Source organism: Saccopteryx bilineata, chromosome 9, assembly GCF_036850765.1.
Source record: "Saccopteryx bilineata isolate mSacBil1 chromosome 9, mSacBil1_pri_phased_curated, whole genome shotgun sequence".
Lineage (NCBI taxonomy): Eukaryota > Metazoa > Chordata > Mammalia > Chiroptera > Emballonuridae > Saccopteryx > Saccopteryx bilineata.
In genome coordinates this window covers 7,587,371-7,605,441 of record NC_089498.1, presented here as the reverse complement: position 1 = coordinate 7,605,441, position 18,071 = coordinate 7,587,371, and the positions used below count along the sequence as shown (strand labels likewise).

Sequence of the window (18,071 nt, the reverse complement as noted above, 5' to 3'; positions counted from 1 at the left end):
CAGGGGAAAACATGCAATCTAAGTTTAAAACAGACCCCCGTGGCAGCTTTATAGAAGAGAGAGGAGACGGAAGGGAAATCCACTTTGAAGCAGGAAGACTGGCTGGAAGTTATTGCGGTCATCCACGCAGGAGCTGGCAGTGACTTGGACGAGGGTGACAGCAGGGTGACGGTGATCAGTGACCAGATTCACCGTTTTACAGGAAGACAGCAGGACCCGCTAATGGGCTGGATAAGTGGAGTGAGGGAAATGGCTCAATTAAGAGCAACTTGGGGGCTTTTCACAGGAGCAAACGATGGTGGGAAGATAGATAAGTCACAAAACATGAGGCGGTTGGATAAAAAGTATCACAAAACACAACAAAATGAAAACATCGATGATACAGCCAGAGTTTTAAGACCAAACACAGAGACAGCCAGGACGGCTAACACACAGGACGGAAGCAGAGCCAACCTCTGCAGACCGGGCTGCGAAGCGCGGCTCAGGCCTGACAAGGAGGAAGCAGAAGCACCTCACTCTCTTCCCGTCGGCCCTGGGGGGAGGGGCGGCCGGCAAAAGACACTCCTGAGACTTTCTGATTAATCCAGACGATTTTCCCTAGCAGGGGAGGGGGTTCAGAATCAAACAAACAAACAAACAAGCAGAGGCTAGAGGAGCCTCCAAGAACCAGGTTCCAATAAAGGGCTGAAACAATTTCTAAGAAACACATAAAGGCCATTGTCACCCACCCAAAGGAAACACTAATTACTGCTATGCGATTAATACCAGGGTCCACAGACATCAGAAGGGGAAATCCTCCTAATGGACCGATTTGTAAAGTGCTTCTGTTCCACTCAGGGGCAACTGATCGGACGGAGGCAGGCCATGCGGCAAACACAATATCCGAAGTAAGACTTCGAGGTGTGTACCTTGATTTAAACCCTTGGCAACTCTCTACTAATAATTTTAAAAAAACATCTCAGTTGTTCCCAACCGTCTCTGATCCTGTATGACATTTAGAAAGAACCTTGTCACTTTTATTTAAGAGCTTCTAATTCATCTAAAACTCTTACGTCTAATAAAAGTGGCTCAGGCCTCACGGATTGTACTTCTCAGAGGATAGGCTGAAGACACTCCTTACTTTAAAAGAGGAGTGCTCCTGATTTTCAGGAAGAACACACGAAGGAATGTCTGTTGGCCAGAGCCGTCTCAGAATATCGCGGAAATGGGCGGGTCCTCTAGCCATGGGGAATCCACAGAATATGACGAACAGATGGAAACAGGAAACTTCTTTCTGCACTGAAGAGGAAGGAAAGATACTTGGAAAAGCCAGAAATTGCAAGGAATTGTGCCGGGAACAGGGGGCAGGGGGGCGAGACTACAGAAGGACAATGAAAGTTGACATGTGACCATCTACTCCAGGGGTCGGGAAACTTTTTGGCTGAGAGAGCCATGAACGCCACATATTTTAAAATGTTAATTTCATGAGAGCCATACAACGACCCGTGTACCTTACGCATTATCCAATAAAAATTTGGTGTTGTCCCAGAGGACAGCTGTGATTGGCTCCAGCCACCTGCAACCATGAACATGAGTGGTAGGAAATGAATGGATTGTAACACATGAGAATGTTTTATATTTTTAACGTTATTATTTTTTTTTATTAAAGATTTGTCTGCGAGCCAGATGCAGCCATCAAAAGAGCCACATCTGGCTCGCAAGCCATAGGTTCCCGACCCCTGGTCTACTCTGAAACAACTGTGCCTGATAAATCCACCAAGCCGGTCCTGAGAGGACCGCCCAGCCTCGGACTCAGGCGAGGAAGAGCAGGAGGAAGGGACAGGATGCTACGGGGCCCCCAGACCTCAGGACAGGTCGTCAGCACAAGTCGCCACAGGCACTGTGGTGGTAAGAAAGCGGTCAAGCAGGCGTGCCAAGGAATGGGCAGTATAACATGTACGGCTTTAGAATATCCACACTCTCACCCCCCCACTACCAGCCCCCGGTATCCCACTTCTAGCTTCTTTCCCTAAAGGAATAATCGTGGATGCAGACAGAGAGAGACACGCAAAGATGCCCACCGGAGCCGTGTGTACGACATCAAAACACAGGAAATAAAGTCAGTAGCCAACAGTAGGGGGTTAATGTTTAAGCCACTTTTAAATAACCCATTTTCAAGGAATGCTGAATAAGAAAACAATGTTCAAGACATAAGGGTATTGAAAAAAAAAATACAAAATATTGCATCTGATATTCTCCGAAAGGAAAGAAACATATATTCCCACCTAGAGAAAGAAACAGAGGTAGGAATTAGACTAAACAGTTACAAATGATTATCATCTGTGCGGTGGCATTATGATGTACTGTTACTAGCTACTTCAGATGTCCCTACTGTTTGTAAATTCTCTACCAAGAGTACATAGCACAGTTCATCACTTCCAAGGGACACATAGCTTTTCTCCACAGTTCACATCTCTGAACTTGGACTGCCTCTTAAACTTCATGGAATCTTTGACTGGATGACATATGTTGCTACTTTTGTACCAAGCAAGGAAAAATAAAACAGTACATATCACTGCTTTTCAAAATTTCCAAGGAAAACGTTCAATAAAGAGACTCCGGAAAGAGGTGTTCATCGGCCCAATAAAAGCGGCATTCCTGAGGGCGACAGAAACCCTGATCAGTTTTGTGTCTCTCCCCTCAAATACAAGTTTCCATGGCAGTGAGAACTCTTATAAAAAACAAGAACAGAGATGAAGACCCCCTCCGGGAACACAGCTCACCCCTGTGTTTTTTTGTTTGTTTTTTATAATTTAGTTTTATGAAATGCTTAGTTCGTTGTTGGGTTGTGAAGGGAATAGATTCTTGAAGTTAATCATTCATTTTTGCTTTCTAGGTACGCAAGGAGAAGGACATTCATCCCACTTTGGCTGCCACTCTTTCCAAGGGACAGGAAGGAGTACAGAGGGGGCTGCAGAAGGGAAACACGAGAGGGGACAGGTTAGGCTGCCGGACAACTGGAATGAAGTCGTTTTCGTCTTTTCTCCATTTGTATACGCAGACCCACCACTTCCATCCACGACTTCAGTGAACTGTGGGAACCAGAGCTTCCCGAATAAAGTCAATGAATGAAACAGAAGCAGCCATGTAAGCCTGTAACTTCTGTTCCTTCATATACCTTTTGAGTTCCCTCTTTACCCACTCCTACCTCGCATCTAATTTTCCATCAGCAATTGAGGAAGATGGCTATGGTTTCCGGCTAATGTCTAAGGAGAAAATAGGATGTTCTTCCCCAATATGTGGTAAGTCCCTGTGATGCCTAGGGCATTGAGTGCTGTGTGCAGTATGAGAATATACACAACACAGCAGTGACTCCCTAAAAGCTAACCTCTAGTAGATTAGATAAGACTTCTATATCAATCACTATAGTCCGAAGGGGAGAGTTATGGCGTTCACACTGAGTGGTTGGGTATCCCCGCCATTTTGGATATTAACTTTTTATTTTTTTAATGTCCTTTCTAAATAGGTGAGTTATACATATACCTAGATGAAGGCTTAAAAGCATGACATGGTGGAGGGAACAGCATGAACAAAGATAAAGGTTTGTGCCCTGCGACCAATTTTAGGAAAGAATTTTAGGACAAAGCCACTACAGTGAATTGCCCAAGGATTATAATTTATAGCTTTAAAAACTTTTATACATGTTCATTGAGCCTACAAGGATTATTCCACAGGAAGAGGTTAATGAATCAGCCATCATGGAGTATATGGTTTGGGCTTGAAACATGCACAGGGACTAACTGATTTAGGAAAGTCAAACCCAATCCTGGCCTAGTCTTGGGCTCAAACCTTCAATAAGGATCCTTTTTTTGTTTGTTTGTTTTTAAAGGCTTCATTCGTGGTCATTCTTCCACCGTCTTTATGGCGAAGAATAAACACAGGCTCTGCAATCAAGTTAAAAGCCTGAAACATTCTCTCCCACAGCTCCTGCTTTTAGGAGTTCTGCAGGTAGGGAGCCAACAAGAGCACAGTAGGGCAGCCAGCCAGAGGAAAAAATTCCACCCCCCCGGACCCAGAGGCAGAATTAGCCTGACACAGCAAGACTCTGAATGAAACAGGAGAGAAGGAAAGGGTCTCACAATTCAGAGTTAACACAGCACCCTTTGCTTCAGAGAAACCAGCCCATGCCTGTTGTTACCTTTGCTGGTTTGCTCATGAAAGATTCGGAAGAGAGTGTACAGATGGACCCAGGCACCGCGTCAGTTTGGGGAATCTGGTGCTGTCCCATGGGTACGTGGGCTAGATGGGAGAGACGCTGAAGCGTCGGCCGCTGAAGGAATGGACCGCCGTGGAAGAGGCTGAACGGTGTCTCTGCAGGAATCTGGTGCTGCCCCATGGGTACATGGGCTAGATAGGAGAGACGCTGAAGGAATGGACCGCCGTGGAAGAGGCTGAACGGTGTCTCTGCAGGAATCTGGTGCTGTCCCATGGGTACGTGGGCTAGATAGGAGAGACGCTGAAGGAATGGACCACCGTGGAAGAGGCTGAACGGTGTCTCAGCAGCACCCCTAGTATTAGGTGCACAGCCCTCTGTTTGGGGGAAGGACTTCAAAATCTTTTCCATCCAGGGGCTTTCAAAGACAGAATAAATATTTCCTTTTTCCTGGATGGCTAAAACATACGACCATAAAATTTTTTTTTTAAAAGCTAATCCTTGGTTCATTTGTTCACTCATTAAGTCATTAATTACATATTAAAGCACCGACCACATCCACAGGACTGTGTTAGGTCCTGTAGAGGTTACAAATTTTCGGGAATATAAAATATAGCAGAGAGAGGAAGAGAGGGGACCCCAGGAACGATGGGATCAGCAAAGGAACGCAATGAGAAGAAAGTTCAGCATGACCAGCTACGCCGGTCGGGTCTGAAGGACCCAGTACTTCTGCAAACATTAAATAAGTAGCATGATAAGACCTCTAGTGACACAGAGGTAGCACGACAGCATGGCTCTTCTATCAAGAAGAATAAAGAGAGGTGTTTATGAACTCCAGTGGGGGGCGGGGGAGCTACCTGAGAAAGTCGGGGTTTAACTACAAAGCCAGCTCCCACGTGGCACGCCCGAGCCTCTGATGAAGGACAAGGGTCTGGGCCTGACACGGACAACACCCCCTTTGACAGACACAGGTGTAGTGGTGGCCGTGGGCTGCATCTTCTGCTCCTGGGCCCCGTCACCTTCTCTGGTTCTGCAGGAAAGGCACGTGCCTGAGCACCGACATGCGGGCTTTCACCTTTCAGAGCCGATGTGTCCGGAGAAAGGCGAGGCCGTCGATGGAAACGACAGAACGCTGTGCAAACATTTTCAGCTTCCACAATGGGAAAGTGATGCTACAGCCGACAGAGAGCTCTGACTCCCAGCCTGGCATCCGAAAAGCCGAGAGAGAGAGAGAGAGAGAGAGAGAGAGAGAGAGAGAGAATCTATGCTTCGCTTATAAAGCTGATCGGTTAAAAACAAACTGTGAGCTGACCAGAGTTAGCGAGGGTGAGAGGCAGTGCCAGCGGCCAAGTCCACGTTTCCTCCTGGAGAAAATGATCGTGCTCAGCGTCGTGGGACGAAGACACAGGGGCCTTAAGCATGTGGGTCAGAGGGAAGGAGACAACCATGTAAAGGATAAAACGCAAATATGGTGCAAATCAGTTACTTCCCTTAGGGTGAGGTGCAGAGACTTCATCACTGACCATTTTATTGAATAGATCACCCTCAATTGTTTGAATTCATATTTCCTAGTACATATATTATTATTATTATTATTATACCAACAATAATATAAATGAGAAGATCTTTAGGACATTTTAATAAATAAAGAGGGGGAAAAAAGCAGTACCATAGTAATTACATATTTATATCTATATATTATATATTAAAGTCCCTTTTGTGTTTTTAAAGTAGCAACATATATTAACATATGTAAATACATTAACATAACTATATTCATGTCAATGGTTACAAAAGGACCACATAGGAGAGAGAAATAACGGAATACTTCCACATTTCATTTCCTCTAGAGTTCCATATTGTTAGAATCCTTTACAACGAGACTACATTTATTCATCTACGACTCATTCAGTTATTTTTGTCTACATTTTTAAAGAAAAAAGATTCCATGACTTATAAGTAGTAGAGTGAGCATAGTTCGGCAGAAGAAAGAATGGTTTTTGTCTCAGAAACACCTGTGTTCAAACACAAGCTTTACCAAGCATGTCGCTTTGAAAGTGTCCTTTTATCTACCTCTCTACGCCCCAATTTCTGTGTTTACAAAGAGTTTTACTGAGATACAATTTGCACACCAAACAACTCGCTCACTGAAAGTATATAATTCATTGAATCTTTTTTGCACATTCACGGGACTGCACAACCATCACACAAACTACTTTTAAGGTATTCCCATGCCCCTGAAGGAAACCACCTACACATTCACAGTCACGTCTCATTAATTTCCTTTGGGGGGGGGGAGGGGAGGGGGACCAGAGGGGGAGGAATCTGGACCTGATAGGCCTGTCATGAAAAATAAATAAAAGCGGCCCCAGCGTCCAGCACAAGGCCCGGCCCTCAGCGGGGAGTCCTCACCTGCCTTTCCAAGTACAGCTCAAGACAAAGGACAGGGACATGCCCAATACGTCCGCACGTGCGAAGAAGGTGTGAGGGAGAGCGGCCCCTTCGGGCACCCAGGGATACGTGCAGGTTCCTGACCCCCGGGCGTCTTCCACAAGCCTGGGGCTCTCCCTAATTCTACCCAAATCAGGCCGAGTCAGAAAGCACACTTTGGACTGTGTCAGCCTTCAGGGGCACATTTCAAAGACGAGGTTTCCGGAGGGAGAGACGCCCCCTCGACCCCGCAGAAAGGTGAGCAGGAGCACAGCAGCTACCGCGGAGGCAGGGAGCCCCGCATGGGCTCACCTCGGACAGGAGGCCGACACCATCCTGTCCTGTCTCCGTTTTCCCCGAGCGAAAACAAACATGACAGGTGCTCGTCTGGCTGCTCAAGCACTTTCCACTTAAACGGCCATTCCTCAAGCTCACTGGCGGCCGCCCGGAGTGGTAATTTATTGCCGCTCTGAATTATTCCCTCGCCTCGTCGGAAAGCAGAACAGAGCTCCTACCTTTCACGGCCCAGGAGAGGCAATGAAGCATAATTATTTAGAATTTATGATTAAGCCGTAAATTAGAGGTGCTTTTTTACTTCGGTTGGTCAGTCAGAGGTTGCGGAGAGGAAGGGAATGGGGTCAGAGGGAAAAAATAACAAGCCTTTTCCTTTGGATGGAATGTCTAAATGAGGACAGGACTGAGGGACCGCGGGGGGGGGGGTTATGGAGAGGCCGCAGGCTCAACCCACAGCCCCCGATGACCCTCCGCTCAACTCCCAGGGGCCTCTGTTCCCCCTGCCCACAGGACCACAGACCCCAACTCAATACTCCCGCAAGCCCCGACCAGAGGCACAGCCTACTGTCAGGTTCTGGCACATCGATCGTCCACAGAGCTCCAGGCCTGGCTGCTCTGGGCCATCGATATTTCAAAGATGGAGATCCTCGTGTATAAAAACACACTGACCAGGCTCCATGAGTCGACCCAGCCTCTACCAAGGTACAACCATGGTCACCTGGTCGCCGCAGGGCTCCGGTTCAACACGGCCAGGGGTGAACTCTTCTCGACCTCAAGTGCCCAAGGGCCAGAGCTCCCTGCCCGGGGGTCCCTGGGCGTGCTCTGGAGACTCACACGTGGGACACTGAGCGGCAAAGCTGGAGGGGACACAGGATGAGGACACTGGCACTCTGCCGTCACCTGCTCGCCTCACTGGCTCTCCAACAACCATGACCACGTCCCAGTCTCCACAGGTCCCCGCATCCCAACTGTGGTTTGTCAAGAGCTGTCCCGCCCGGTCCTCTGGCTGCACGGTAACCCCAGAGGCGAGGACTGCCCTCCGGCTGCACTTAACCACGGAGGCGAGGACCGTCCTCCGGCTGCACGGTCACCCCAGAGGCGAGGACCGCCCTCCGGCTGCACGGTCACCCCGGAGGCGAGGACCGCCCTCCGGCTGCACGGTCACCCCGGAGGCGAGGACCGCCCTCCGGCTGCACTGTAACCACGGAGGCGAGGACCGTCCTCCGGCTGCACGGTCACCCCGGAGGAGGCGAGGACCGCCCTCCCGCTGCACGGTCACCCCGGAGGAGGCGAGGACCGCCCTCCCGCTGCACGGTCACCCCGGAGGAGGCGAGGACCGCCCTCCGGCTGCACTGTAACCACGGAGGCGAGGACCGTCCTCCGGCTGCACGGTCACCCCGGAGGAGGCGAGGACCGCCCTCCCGCTGCACGGTCACCCCGGAGGAGGCGAGGACCGCCCTCCGGCTGCACGGTAACCCCGGAGGCGAGGACCGTCCTCCGGCTGCACGGTCACCCCGGAGGCGAGGACCGCCCTCCGGCTGCACGGTCACCCCAGAGGCAAGGACCGGACCGTCAGCACTCGTCTGGCTGTGGAGGCACCGGGAGGTGCTGACCCTGCCCACCCCACCGACGGTGCGGCGACTCTGGAACCCGGTCACTTGACAGAAAACCCCACGACCTTTACTGTGTTTTACCGCAAACTGTTGGTGAGGTACAGCAAATAAATAAATAAATAAATAAACAAACAAACAAACGAGCAAGACTACTCATTCGAATTTATATTGCTTTTTTCTCCCTCTTTTGTTTCCGCAGTAGAATTTTTACTGGGAAACTGAGGCTTTGAAGTAGCTGATCGTGGTTAGTGTAACAACAGATAGAGTTGCGGAGGAGATTCCGCTCAATTTAAGGAAATACGAGAGAAAACGGAGTCATGAAAAGTGACATGTGAAAAGTGATCATAATAAATGGGGCGGGGGACTTGCCCCAATTGGTTACCTAGCTCTTTCCCTTTGTCCTGACACATCCCACCCCCCCACGCCCGGCTCCTGGTTGGTACACATAATTGGGTGGATGTCCCTTGAACTGTATAATCTGTCCCGCAAAAAAAAAACCCAAACAAACAAACAAACAAACAAAAACCACCAGCTTGTCTCCAAGCCCCTTGTAAGTCTCTAGGTCCCAGGTCGCCTCCCGTCTATGGAAAACATCTGTGGCAAAGTAAATCATCCTGCTCTGAAAAAGACCAGAGGCTATTTTTTTTTTTTTGACCCCCCTCTAAGTGTGTTTTGAAGTCCTGGTTGGAAAATTAGTGAAAATTGTAAATCTGTTTGCAAATCTGGTCATGTCTAACTCTGAGATTAGGGCAAAGATTCCAGTTTCAAAGTAATGTCGTGACAACTCCAGCGAAGCGTGTCCCCGGGCACCACCAGCGGGACCTTCGCTCGTGGCCCAAGCGTGGATTTACGGCGAGCGCTGGCGCGCCCCCTCCCCCGCAGACACCCCCAAGTCTGCACTGAGACAGCGGGGCTCGGCCGGCACTTCCTCTGCAGACCCATATATTATTATAAATTGAGCTAAACTGTTTCCTTTCCATGAGGGCTGTGGAGTTTGGATTTCAGGAATCAGCGCAGGGCTGAGGTCCCTGCACAGGGCTCCTGATAGTATTTGGATTTGCAAATGCCAAGAGAAAAGGGAGCATTCAACCACAGTTGCTTTTTTCTGTTGGTTGGTTGGATAGTTGGTTGGTTAAGTTTGGTCTAAGAGGAGATGGAGGGAAATTCAGTTTAGAAATCCAATATGACATCTTAAGAAGAAAAAAAAAAAAAAAAAAAAAATATATATATATATATATATATATATATATATATTTTCGAGATGCCAGTTTTGGGGACACGGTGCTGTGGGCGGCCTGCAACAGTAAGCTCACCCACACCAGCTAGCACACCGGTACCTGGAGGCAAGTACGGGGAAACCAGGAATAGATACCATATCTCGGCTATAAAATAACACCCACTTCTCCTGTTTATCACCTACAGTTGCTGAAGGGATTCAATGTCTACTCTAAAGTGTATATGCATTATAACATAAGTCAAGTGAACAATGTGATTATTTAACATTTCCATTATTAACCTATTTCCAAGGCAAGAAAAAATTTTAAAAATGTAACTTTAAAAAGAAATGGAAAAGAAAGAAGCAAACGGACCATTGTTGTCACCTTTTCTTCCCTCCCCAAACAGTTTAGTCCCAGAGCCTTGGAGGCAGGGACATCATGGTGGGGGGTGGGCACGGAAGCCCAGAGCAGGGCCCAGAGCCCGGGTGGGGGGCAGGGGGCTGGCCCAACATGCGGTGGCAGAGTCAGAGTGGAATACAATGACAAGTTCCAGACCGTGTTTCTTACTAGCCAAGTAGTTACATGGGAAATAACTATATCAACCTAACTTTAATTTTTCTTTTGTGGCCCTGGCCAGTTGGCTCAGCGGTAGAGCGTCGGCCTGGCATGCGGGGGACCCGGGTTCGATTCCCGGCCAGGGCACATAGGAGAGGCAGCCATTTGCTTCTCCAGCCCCACCCCTCCTTCCTCTCTGTCTCTCTCTTCCCCTCCCACAGCCAAGGCTCCATTGGAGCAAAGATGGCCCGGGCGCTGGGGATGGCTCCTTGGCCTCTGCCCCAGGCGCTAGAGTGGCTCTGGTCGTGGCAGAGCAATGCCCCGGAGGGGCAGAGCATTGCCCCCTGGTGGGCAGAGCGTCGCCCCTGGTGGGCGTGCCAGGTGGATCCCGGTGGGGCGCATGCGGCAGTCTGTCTGACTATCTCTCCCCGTTTCCAGCTTCAGAAAAATACAAAAAAAAAAAAAATTTCTTTTGCACTATAGTTAAGATTTACTTTTTTGGATTATAGAGAGGATTAAAAAATGCTTGATTTGCTATGAGTCCCCAATAAGTGTGTTTGCTACTCATGTACTGCTATCAGTCCAGACATATGTATGTTAAAAAAAAAGACTAAAAAGGAATATACTGAAACAGGCATGAACCTGAATTTTATAATCTTTTTTTTCTCTAGAATGAGAATAGATTACTTTTTCAATCAGAAAAGAACACATGAGCTGTTAATAAACAAATGGAAAATAGATGAACATTTATGAATGTGTTTTTGCTACTTTTGTAAATGGAAAATGAATAAAGCTGTTAAAAACGGCACCATTCCCATTTCTTTTACAGAGGCAAACTGCTAAAAGACACTCGGGAACAAACTATCCAAAGGAAAGCGATTTATTAGCTGGAAAAGTAATATCTATTTATACTCCAGGTAAATATCCATATCTCGGTTGCACATTAAAAAACGAAATAATAGTGTTTTACCTGCAAATGACACTCAAAGATGAGCCAAACCTTCAGAACAGAAACTTCATTACTGAGGCGGGGGGGGGGGGGATAGGGGGGGGGAATGGGGAAGGTATAAACTTAACCCTGAAAACAAAACAGTCTTGCTGCCTGGCATCACGAGAGAGTACAGTCCCGCACATCACTGGGGGGGTGGGGGTGGGGCTCAGAATTAAAAATTGCCCCTATGGTTTTGCTTTCGCACCATCACAAAGCCAGAAAAAAAAAAATCCTAAACTGAATGGTCTTAAGTCATCTGCATATGAAACCTGAAACACATTGGGGTCCCCGATCCGCCTCACAGCCACTGAGCGACCTTAGACAAAGTACTTAAGGAAAGAGCAGTCTCTGCACCTTCCCCGTCACAGGCCACCTGGAGGCTGACGGAGACTGCTTACGTGAAACTGATTCGTAAACTGTAAAGCAACGTGCAAAGGGAAGATGAGATTTAAGGCTTCCGGGGAGCCTGTGTTCGGTGGATGCAGGAATCAGCCAGGAGAAGAATTTAAGAGGGAAAAGGACCCAACATTAAGTACCAGGGAATCCCACTGTGAGGGGGTCGTTCCCTACAAAACGATCTTCCAATCCTCCCGCTAACATCAAGCAGCAAGTCTCAAAGAGGGACCACTACACAGCTCACTCCTCCCTGGCAGTTACAAACTCCCCTTTTAACAAAGACAGAATGGGACTCAGACTCAGGAATCCTCAGAAAAAAAAAAGAAATTAGCAGACACTTAATAGTGTTTTCCTTGATAGTTTTATACAACTTTCTACTTATGGCAAGGGATACTGGGTTCTCACTTTAAACAGTCATACAGAACCTCCTGCTAAAATAAATCCATTTCAGTAGAAAGGAAATGTGAGTTCCTTCAGAGAGAAAGGTGACACAGCGACAGCAAGGTAACACGGGGGTTCGGCAGGACCCTCAGAGCAGGTGTGCGAATGATTGGAGCTGGGGAAATACTCCATGAGGGGACGGCCATCACAGCCACTGCAAACCCCGAACTCCTAGAAGGCGAGGGCCAAGGTTGGTCCATCCACCGGTCTCCAGAACGCTATGCCGCATGCAGAACACAGGGGGCCCTCCACAAACACTGAACGGATTGGGAAATGGCCGAATCCTAAAGCTTGGGTTTGCACCTTGGGGCTGCCTGGCTCTGAAACCCGCACGAAGCCCACCCCGCAAGCAGGTGAGTGTGAGATGAGATACACCCGGACAGATCAGCGGCCATGGCCAAGGAGAGACTACACCCTGACAACTTCTGAAAGGAGAAAAGGAAACTGAAGAAAAAAAAAAAACCCAAAAAACATGAAACACCCAAACACAACACAACAAACTTGGAGCCAAGAAGCAAACACAAGCGCCACAAAGTGCACGGCGGCTGCGGCGGTGGTTGCGGCTGCGGCTGCGGGGAGCTCAGCCACAGAGGAAACACTGCCCGGGGAAATGCTCGCTGACAAGTCAGAGAAAGGCCCCGCTGTCGGGTCAGCTGCTCCTGAGAATCAACTAAATTCAAATGGGGGTGGGGGGATCCTCTCTAAAGACTTACATAGACAGGGAGATATTCTTAAGACGCCCCAATAATAAACTGATTTAGATGATTTCGCGGCTCTGACAGACTCCTGAAATCTGCTCAGAACATCTGCAAAACTCCACAAAGGCTGGGAATGAAAAGTCACCCTCACAGAAAATGAGCAGTGTCTCCCACACACAAACTAGATATATGTATAAGTTTCGTTATCCCTACAAGATACATAAGAAGTTTGTTTCCAAAGACAGATTCAAAATACGGACCCAGTAGTGTCCAACTTAAGACAACATGACAATCAGTCTGGCTTTGATCCTCCTAATTACCGAGCATAAAATAGCAGTCTCCCTGGTGGAGGGGGATGGCCAAACCAGGCGTCTCGATGTCCCAGGAGATCTTGAAACCGACATGCCAGACGTCAGGGTCCCGGCCTTCCGGCGGAGGGTCCTCCTCCTCGCTGTCCTCCTCGGGACCTGTCCAAAGAGGAGAGGGTGATCAGAAAGGAAACCTTTCCTCTAAAGCTCTGGGTACCATAACAGTCATCTTAGGAAGGATTGAAGTTTTCATTAAAAGAAAATCTCCCTTTTATATCGTATTTAAAAAAAAACAACAACACATTCTTTAGAAAATTTTTAATGTGTCATTTATTTTTTTAATCAAAAAAAATTAACATGGTGAGGAAATGACCACAGATATCAAGGGGGAAAGAGATTATTTTTGTCAAATCCCATGAAAATAAATTAGGAAATCTAGATGAGTTTTTAGGAATACATTAATCACCAAATCCACCCCAGAAGCTAGAAAAGCTAATCAGGACACAGAAGGTACAGAGGAAGTTGTCAAAGAACTGTCTCTCAGGCAAACACAGGTATAGAGGGTTACAAAGGAAAACACTACCCAACAATTAAGGAGTGGGTGACTTCAAAACACTTGAAATTGTTTATGAGCATAGAAAGGGGAAGGTTTCCAACTGAGTTCATGCGGATAGAATAGTATGTATCAAAATCCAAAAAGACAACACATTCACACATACACACACATACACACACACACAGTCTCACATCTGAAAATCAAACAGAATTCCCAAATATAACAAGAAAATAGAATTCAAATCCAGGAGCATATTAAAAGGATGACAGTCCACAATCAAGTAGATATTATCCCAGGAATACAAGGATGGTTCAATATGCAAAAACTTATACCTAAAATTAATCATATTCATAAATGAAAAAAAAATCATGAATCACCAGAGATACACCAAAGCACTCAATAAAATAGGTATAGGTGGCTAGTTCCTTAACCTGATAAAATATAGATCTACTCAACCCCAAAACCCGCATCCTATTTTAACAGGGAAACTACAAACATTCCCAAAGCTAGGAATTAGAGATTAATGTCCTTAATCGGTTTTAATATCACTGAGCAAGGTTACTCTAATAACGTTCACCCTAGCACTCTTCTCTATATGGCGCCAATAAAGTCTTGAAGGACAAACAGATGGTAGGTGTGATGCATGTTTCCTTATGTCTCCCACATATCCAGCACCTTTGAGATATGCTCATGAAAATAATGTTCTGTTGAAGCTTGGTTTCCTTCCTGGGCTGGGGAAGGAGAAGGGAAGCTATAGGTCAGATACATTTTTTTATTACATAAGTATAGTGTTGCTCCCTTTCTCAATAAAATCAACGTGTGATTACCCCCAGGTACTGGTGAGTGACGCGCTTGCCCCGTGTTATTTTGGGAGGGGGCAGAGGCAATAGGCTCCTCCCTGCCTGGGAGCCTCAGTAACGCTAAAAGGATGTTTCAGCATCTCAGTGTGTCTGGGGTACTTCTGGCTCCCACTTACCAAACTGGTACAGAGGAAAAAGATGGGCCAAAATACCAAAAAAAAAGAGCAAACTTTAAATGTAAGTTAAATGTCTAAAACTCACCTCCCCCCAAAAAAAATATTAACCAATTTGATTTTTTTATGCTCCATAGTTTTTAGGCAAACATAGTTCCACTTAATAAACGATCAATGTCATCAAATGTGTTGTTAACGCTTCTAAAGTTACATGCAACGGCTGTTACATAGAAACAAAGAAGCCTATGCCCTAGTGCAGTGGTCCCCAACCCCCGGGCCGCGAACCAGTAGCGGTCTGTGGGCCATTTGGTACCAGTCCGCAGAGAAAGAATAAATAACTTAAATTATTTCCGTTTTATTTATATTTAAGTCTGAACGATGTTTTATTTTCAAAAAATGACCAGATTCCCTCTGTTACATCCGTCTAAGACTCACTCTTGACGCTTGTCTCGGTCACGTGATACATTTATCCGTCCCACCCTAAAGGCCAGTTTGTGAAAATATTTTCTGACATTAAACCAGTCTGTGGCCCAAAAAAGGTTGGGGACCACTGTCCTAGAGGACAGTTTTATCAAATAAAACACATCGCCTGAGTCTTTGTACAACATTAAATAATACACACCATTGATAATGTGTCAATTTCCCTGATATCTAAGTGCATATTCATCATTACCACACATTAAAAAAAATAGCCTTATTTCTTTGGCCAAGCGTTAAGATTTTTAAGACTCTGGCCCTGAAAATTATTGTCTCTGCTCCCTGAGCCCCACACCAAGAGAGGCTTAAGTGGCAGGTCTCTGCTATCCACGTCACAGGTCTTACGTCAGGAAAGAGGCAGAAGTTGCAGCCGGTCCACAGGTATGTGAAGCCTAATGGCGCTTTCTCTGTCCAGGGCTGGTCAGTGTCTGGGATGGGGAATGTTTTTGTTGTTGTTGTTCTTGTTTTATTTAAGGATACTTAATATACAATCTTATACTGCTTATATTGGTTTCAGGCACACGGTATGCTGATTTGACAATTTTTTTACCTTAAATTGTGATCACCGCACTAATTCTAGGAATCCTCCATCACCGAGCGCACTGGCCACAGAATCATCGCCTCTCGTCCCCTTCCTCTGTTTATCCGTCTCCCCCCACACCCTTCCCTCTGGTAACCAGCTTTGGTCTCTGTTTCTCTGAGTCGGCTCTTAGTTTGTGTTTAGGTTCCACAAATCTGTTGTTGTGGTTTTTGAACGACAGAAGGTGACCAGGGAAGGAGTGCGGTTGGGAAGACTCCCGGGAGAGAAATGGCAGGTGGGCGGATGTTATAAGAACCTCATCGACTCCAAGCTGCCCGAGTGCCACGTGAACGACACGCATCTGCAAGAGAAGGGGCTGGAGAAGGGGCAGAGGTCAGGACACGGGGGCTCCGTGAAGCACCTGAGGGCTCCCGGCTCCTAGTGAGGACAGAGACGGACACGCAACACTGGACAGATCAGAGCTACTGTCCGGAATGATCCCTCTGGTGGGTAGAAGCTTCTTTGGGTGGACTTTGTATGCTTTTTCTGGACAGGTTTCCGAAGCAACGGCAAGTGGCATCGGTCAGAGAGCACCCAGGAAAGCCTCCCAAAGGACTGCGGCCAAGGGAAGGAGGCTGGCGAGGAGCGGCCCCTGCAAGAGTCCTGCCCTGCCGGTAGGCTGCCGCCCAGTGGCTACGAGGAGCAGGGGTCCAGCCTGGGTAGGACACCACCCAGTGGCTATGAGGAGTAGGTGTCCAGCCTGGGTAGGACACCGCCCGGTGGCTATGAGGAGTAGGGGTCCAGCCTGGGTAGGCTGCCCGCCCGGTGGCTATGAGGAGTAGGGGTCCAGCCTGGGTAGGATGCCGCCCAGTGGCTACGAGGAGTAGGGGTCCAGCCTGGGTAGGACACCGCCCGGTGGCTATGAGGAGTAGGGGTCCAGCCTGGGTAGGCTGCCGCCCAGTGGCTACAAGGAGCAGGGGTCCAGCCTGGGTAGGACACCGCCCGGTGGCTATGAGGAGTAGGTGTCCAGCCTGGGTAGGACACCGCCCGGTGGCTATGAGGAGTAGGGGTCCAGCCTGGGTAGGCTGCCCGCCCGGTGGCTATGAGGAGTAGGGGTCCAGCCTGGGTAGGACGCCGCCCAGTGGCTACGAGGAGTAGGGGTCCAGCCTGGGTAGGACGCCCGCCCGGTGGCTATGAGGAGTAGGGGTCCAGCCTGGGTAGACTGCCCGCCCGGTGGCTACGAGGAGTAGGGGTCCAGCCTGGGTAGACTGCCCGCCCGGTGGCTATGAGGAGTAGGGGTCGAGCCTGGGTAGACTGCCCGCCCGGTGGCTATGAGGAGTAGGGGTCCAGCCTGGGTAGGATGCCCGCCCGGTGGCTATGAGGAGTAGGGGTCCAGCCTGGGTAGGCTGCCCACCCGGTGGCTATGAGGAGTAGGGGTCCAGCCTGGGTAGACTGCCCGCCCGGTGGCTATGAGGAGTAGGGGTCCAGCCTGGGTAGGCTGCCCACCCGGTGGCTATGAGGAGTAGGGGTCCAGCCTGGGTAGGCTGCCGCCCGGTGGCTACGAGGAGTAGGGGTCGAGCCTGCTGCCAACCCTGGAGCATGCTCCTTCTCGCCCCCTGAGCAGTGACAGGTCTGAGAAGACGCGCATTCAGGTCAGTGCGAAGGGAGGAAGGAAAACCTAATTAGTCCCAGCTCAGAATCCGCGACAGGACGCTGCTCCCAGGTGTCTCAGGAGCGGCAATGCGGGACAGCGTGGTCCCCTGATGCAGATAAATTCTAAAATTAATTACAAGTTTTCCAGGATTTCAGGAGAAATATTGAAAACTCCTTGCCGAAAGGTCTAAAGCCCTTCACCATGATGTCTGGCTCTGTCAGCGATCGGATTAAGCATTTGAAAAAAAATTTTTTCCCTTAGGATGTAATATCCATATACATAGGAGAACCTCGTTACATCATGTTCATGGACTTGGGGGTGGGGGAGTGAGGAAAGGACAGAAAAACTGCTCGGGGCTCTTAGTGAAAGCTTCAAAACCACTGCAGTATCTGTAAAGTATGAAATGACGAAAAGAAGTAGAAATACTTCTTGAACAATCCCTCCTCCAAACCAGAGCTCCTAACAGCAGAGCTGCAGCACCCTGCGCAGCCCCAGGCAAAGGGCACGGAGCGGCCGGCACGCACGGCAAACCTGCGCAGCCCCAGGCAAAGGGCACGGAGCGGCCGGCACGCACGGCAAACCTGTACGCGGTCAATAACACAGGAGACCAGAACCAAACCGGAGGAACCGAAAGAGCGCGACTATTTGTTCATCCAGCTTCGAGAGAGAAAGACGTCAACCGTTCTTGCTGGCCGGCTTTGACCAATGGCAGCTGCCACTGCTGGTCTTCCTTTGTGACCAGCCAGTCCTGGGCAC

The 18,071-nt window shown here is 48.5% G+C and overlaps 1 protein-coding gene across 1 annotated transcript in view; it reads right to left on the bottom strand.

Annotated features, from left to right (window-relative positions):
- Positions 1–18,071, bottom strand: part of FTO (FTO alpha-ketoglutarate dependent dioxygenase) — a 332,528-nt gene that overhangs the window by 210,146 nt on the left and 104,311 nt on the right. Inside the window, exon 5 of the mRNA XM_066243933.1 lies at positions 13,148–13,294. Coding sequence (XP_066100030.1) covers positions 13,148–13,294 — 147 coding nt within the window. The remainder of the gene's footprint in view (positions 1–13,147; positions 13,295–18,071) is intronic.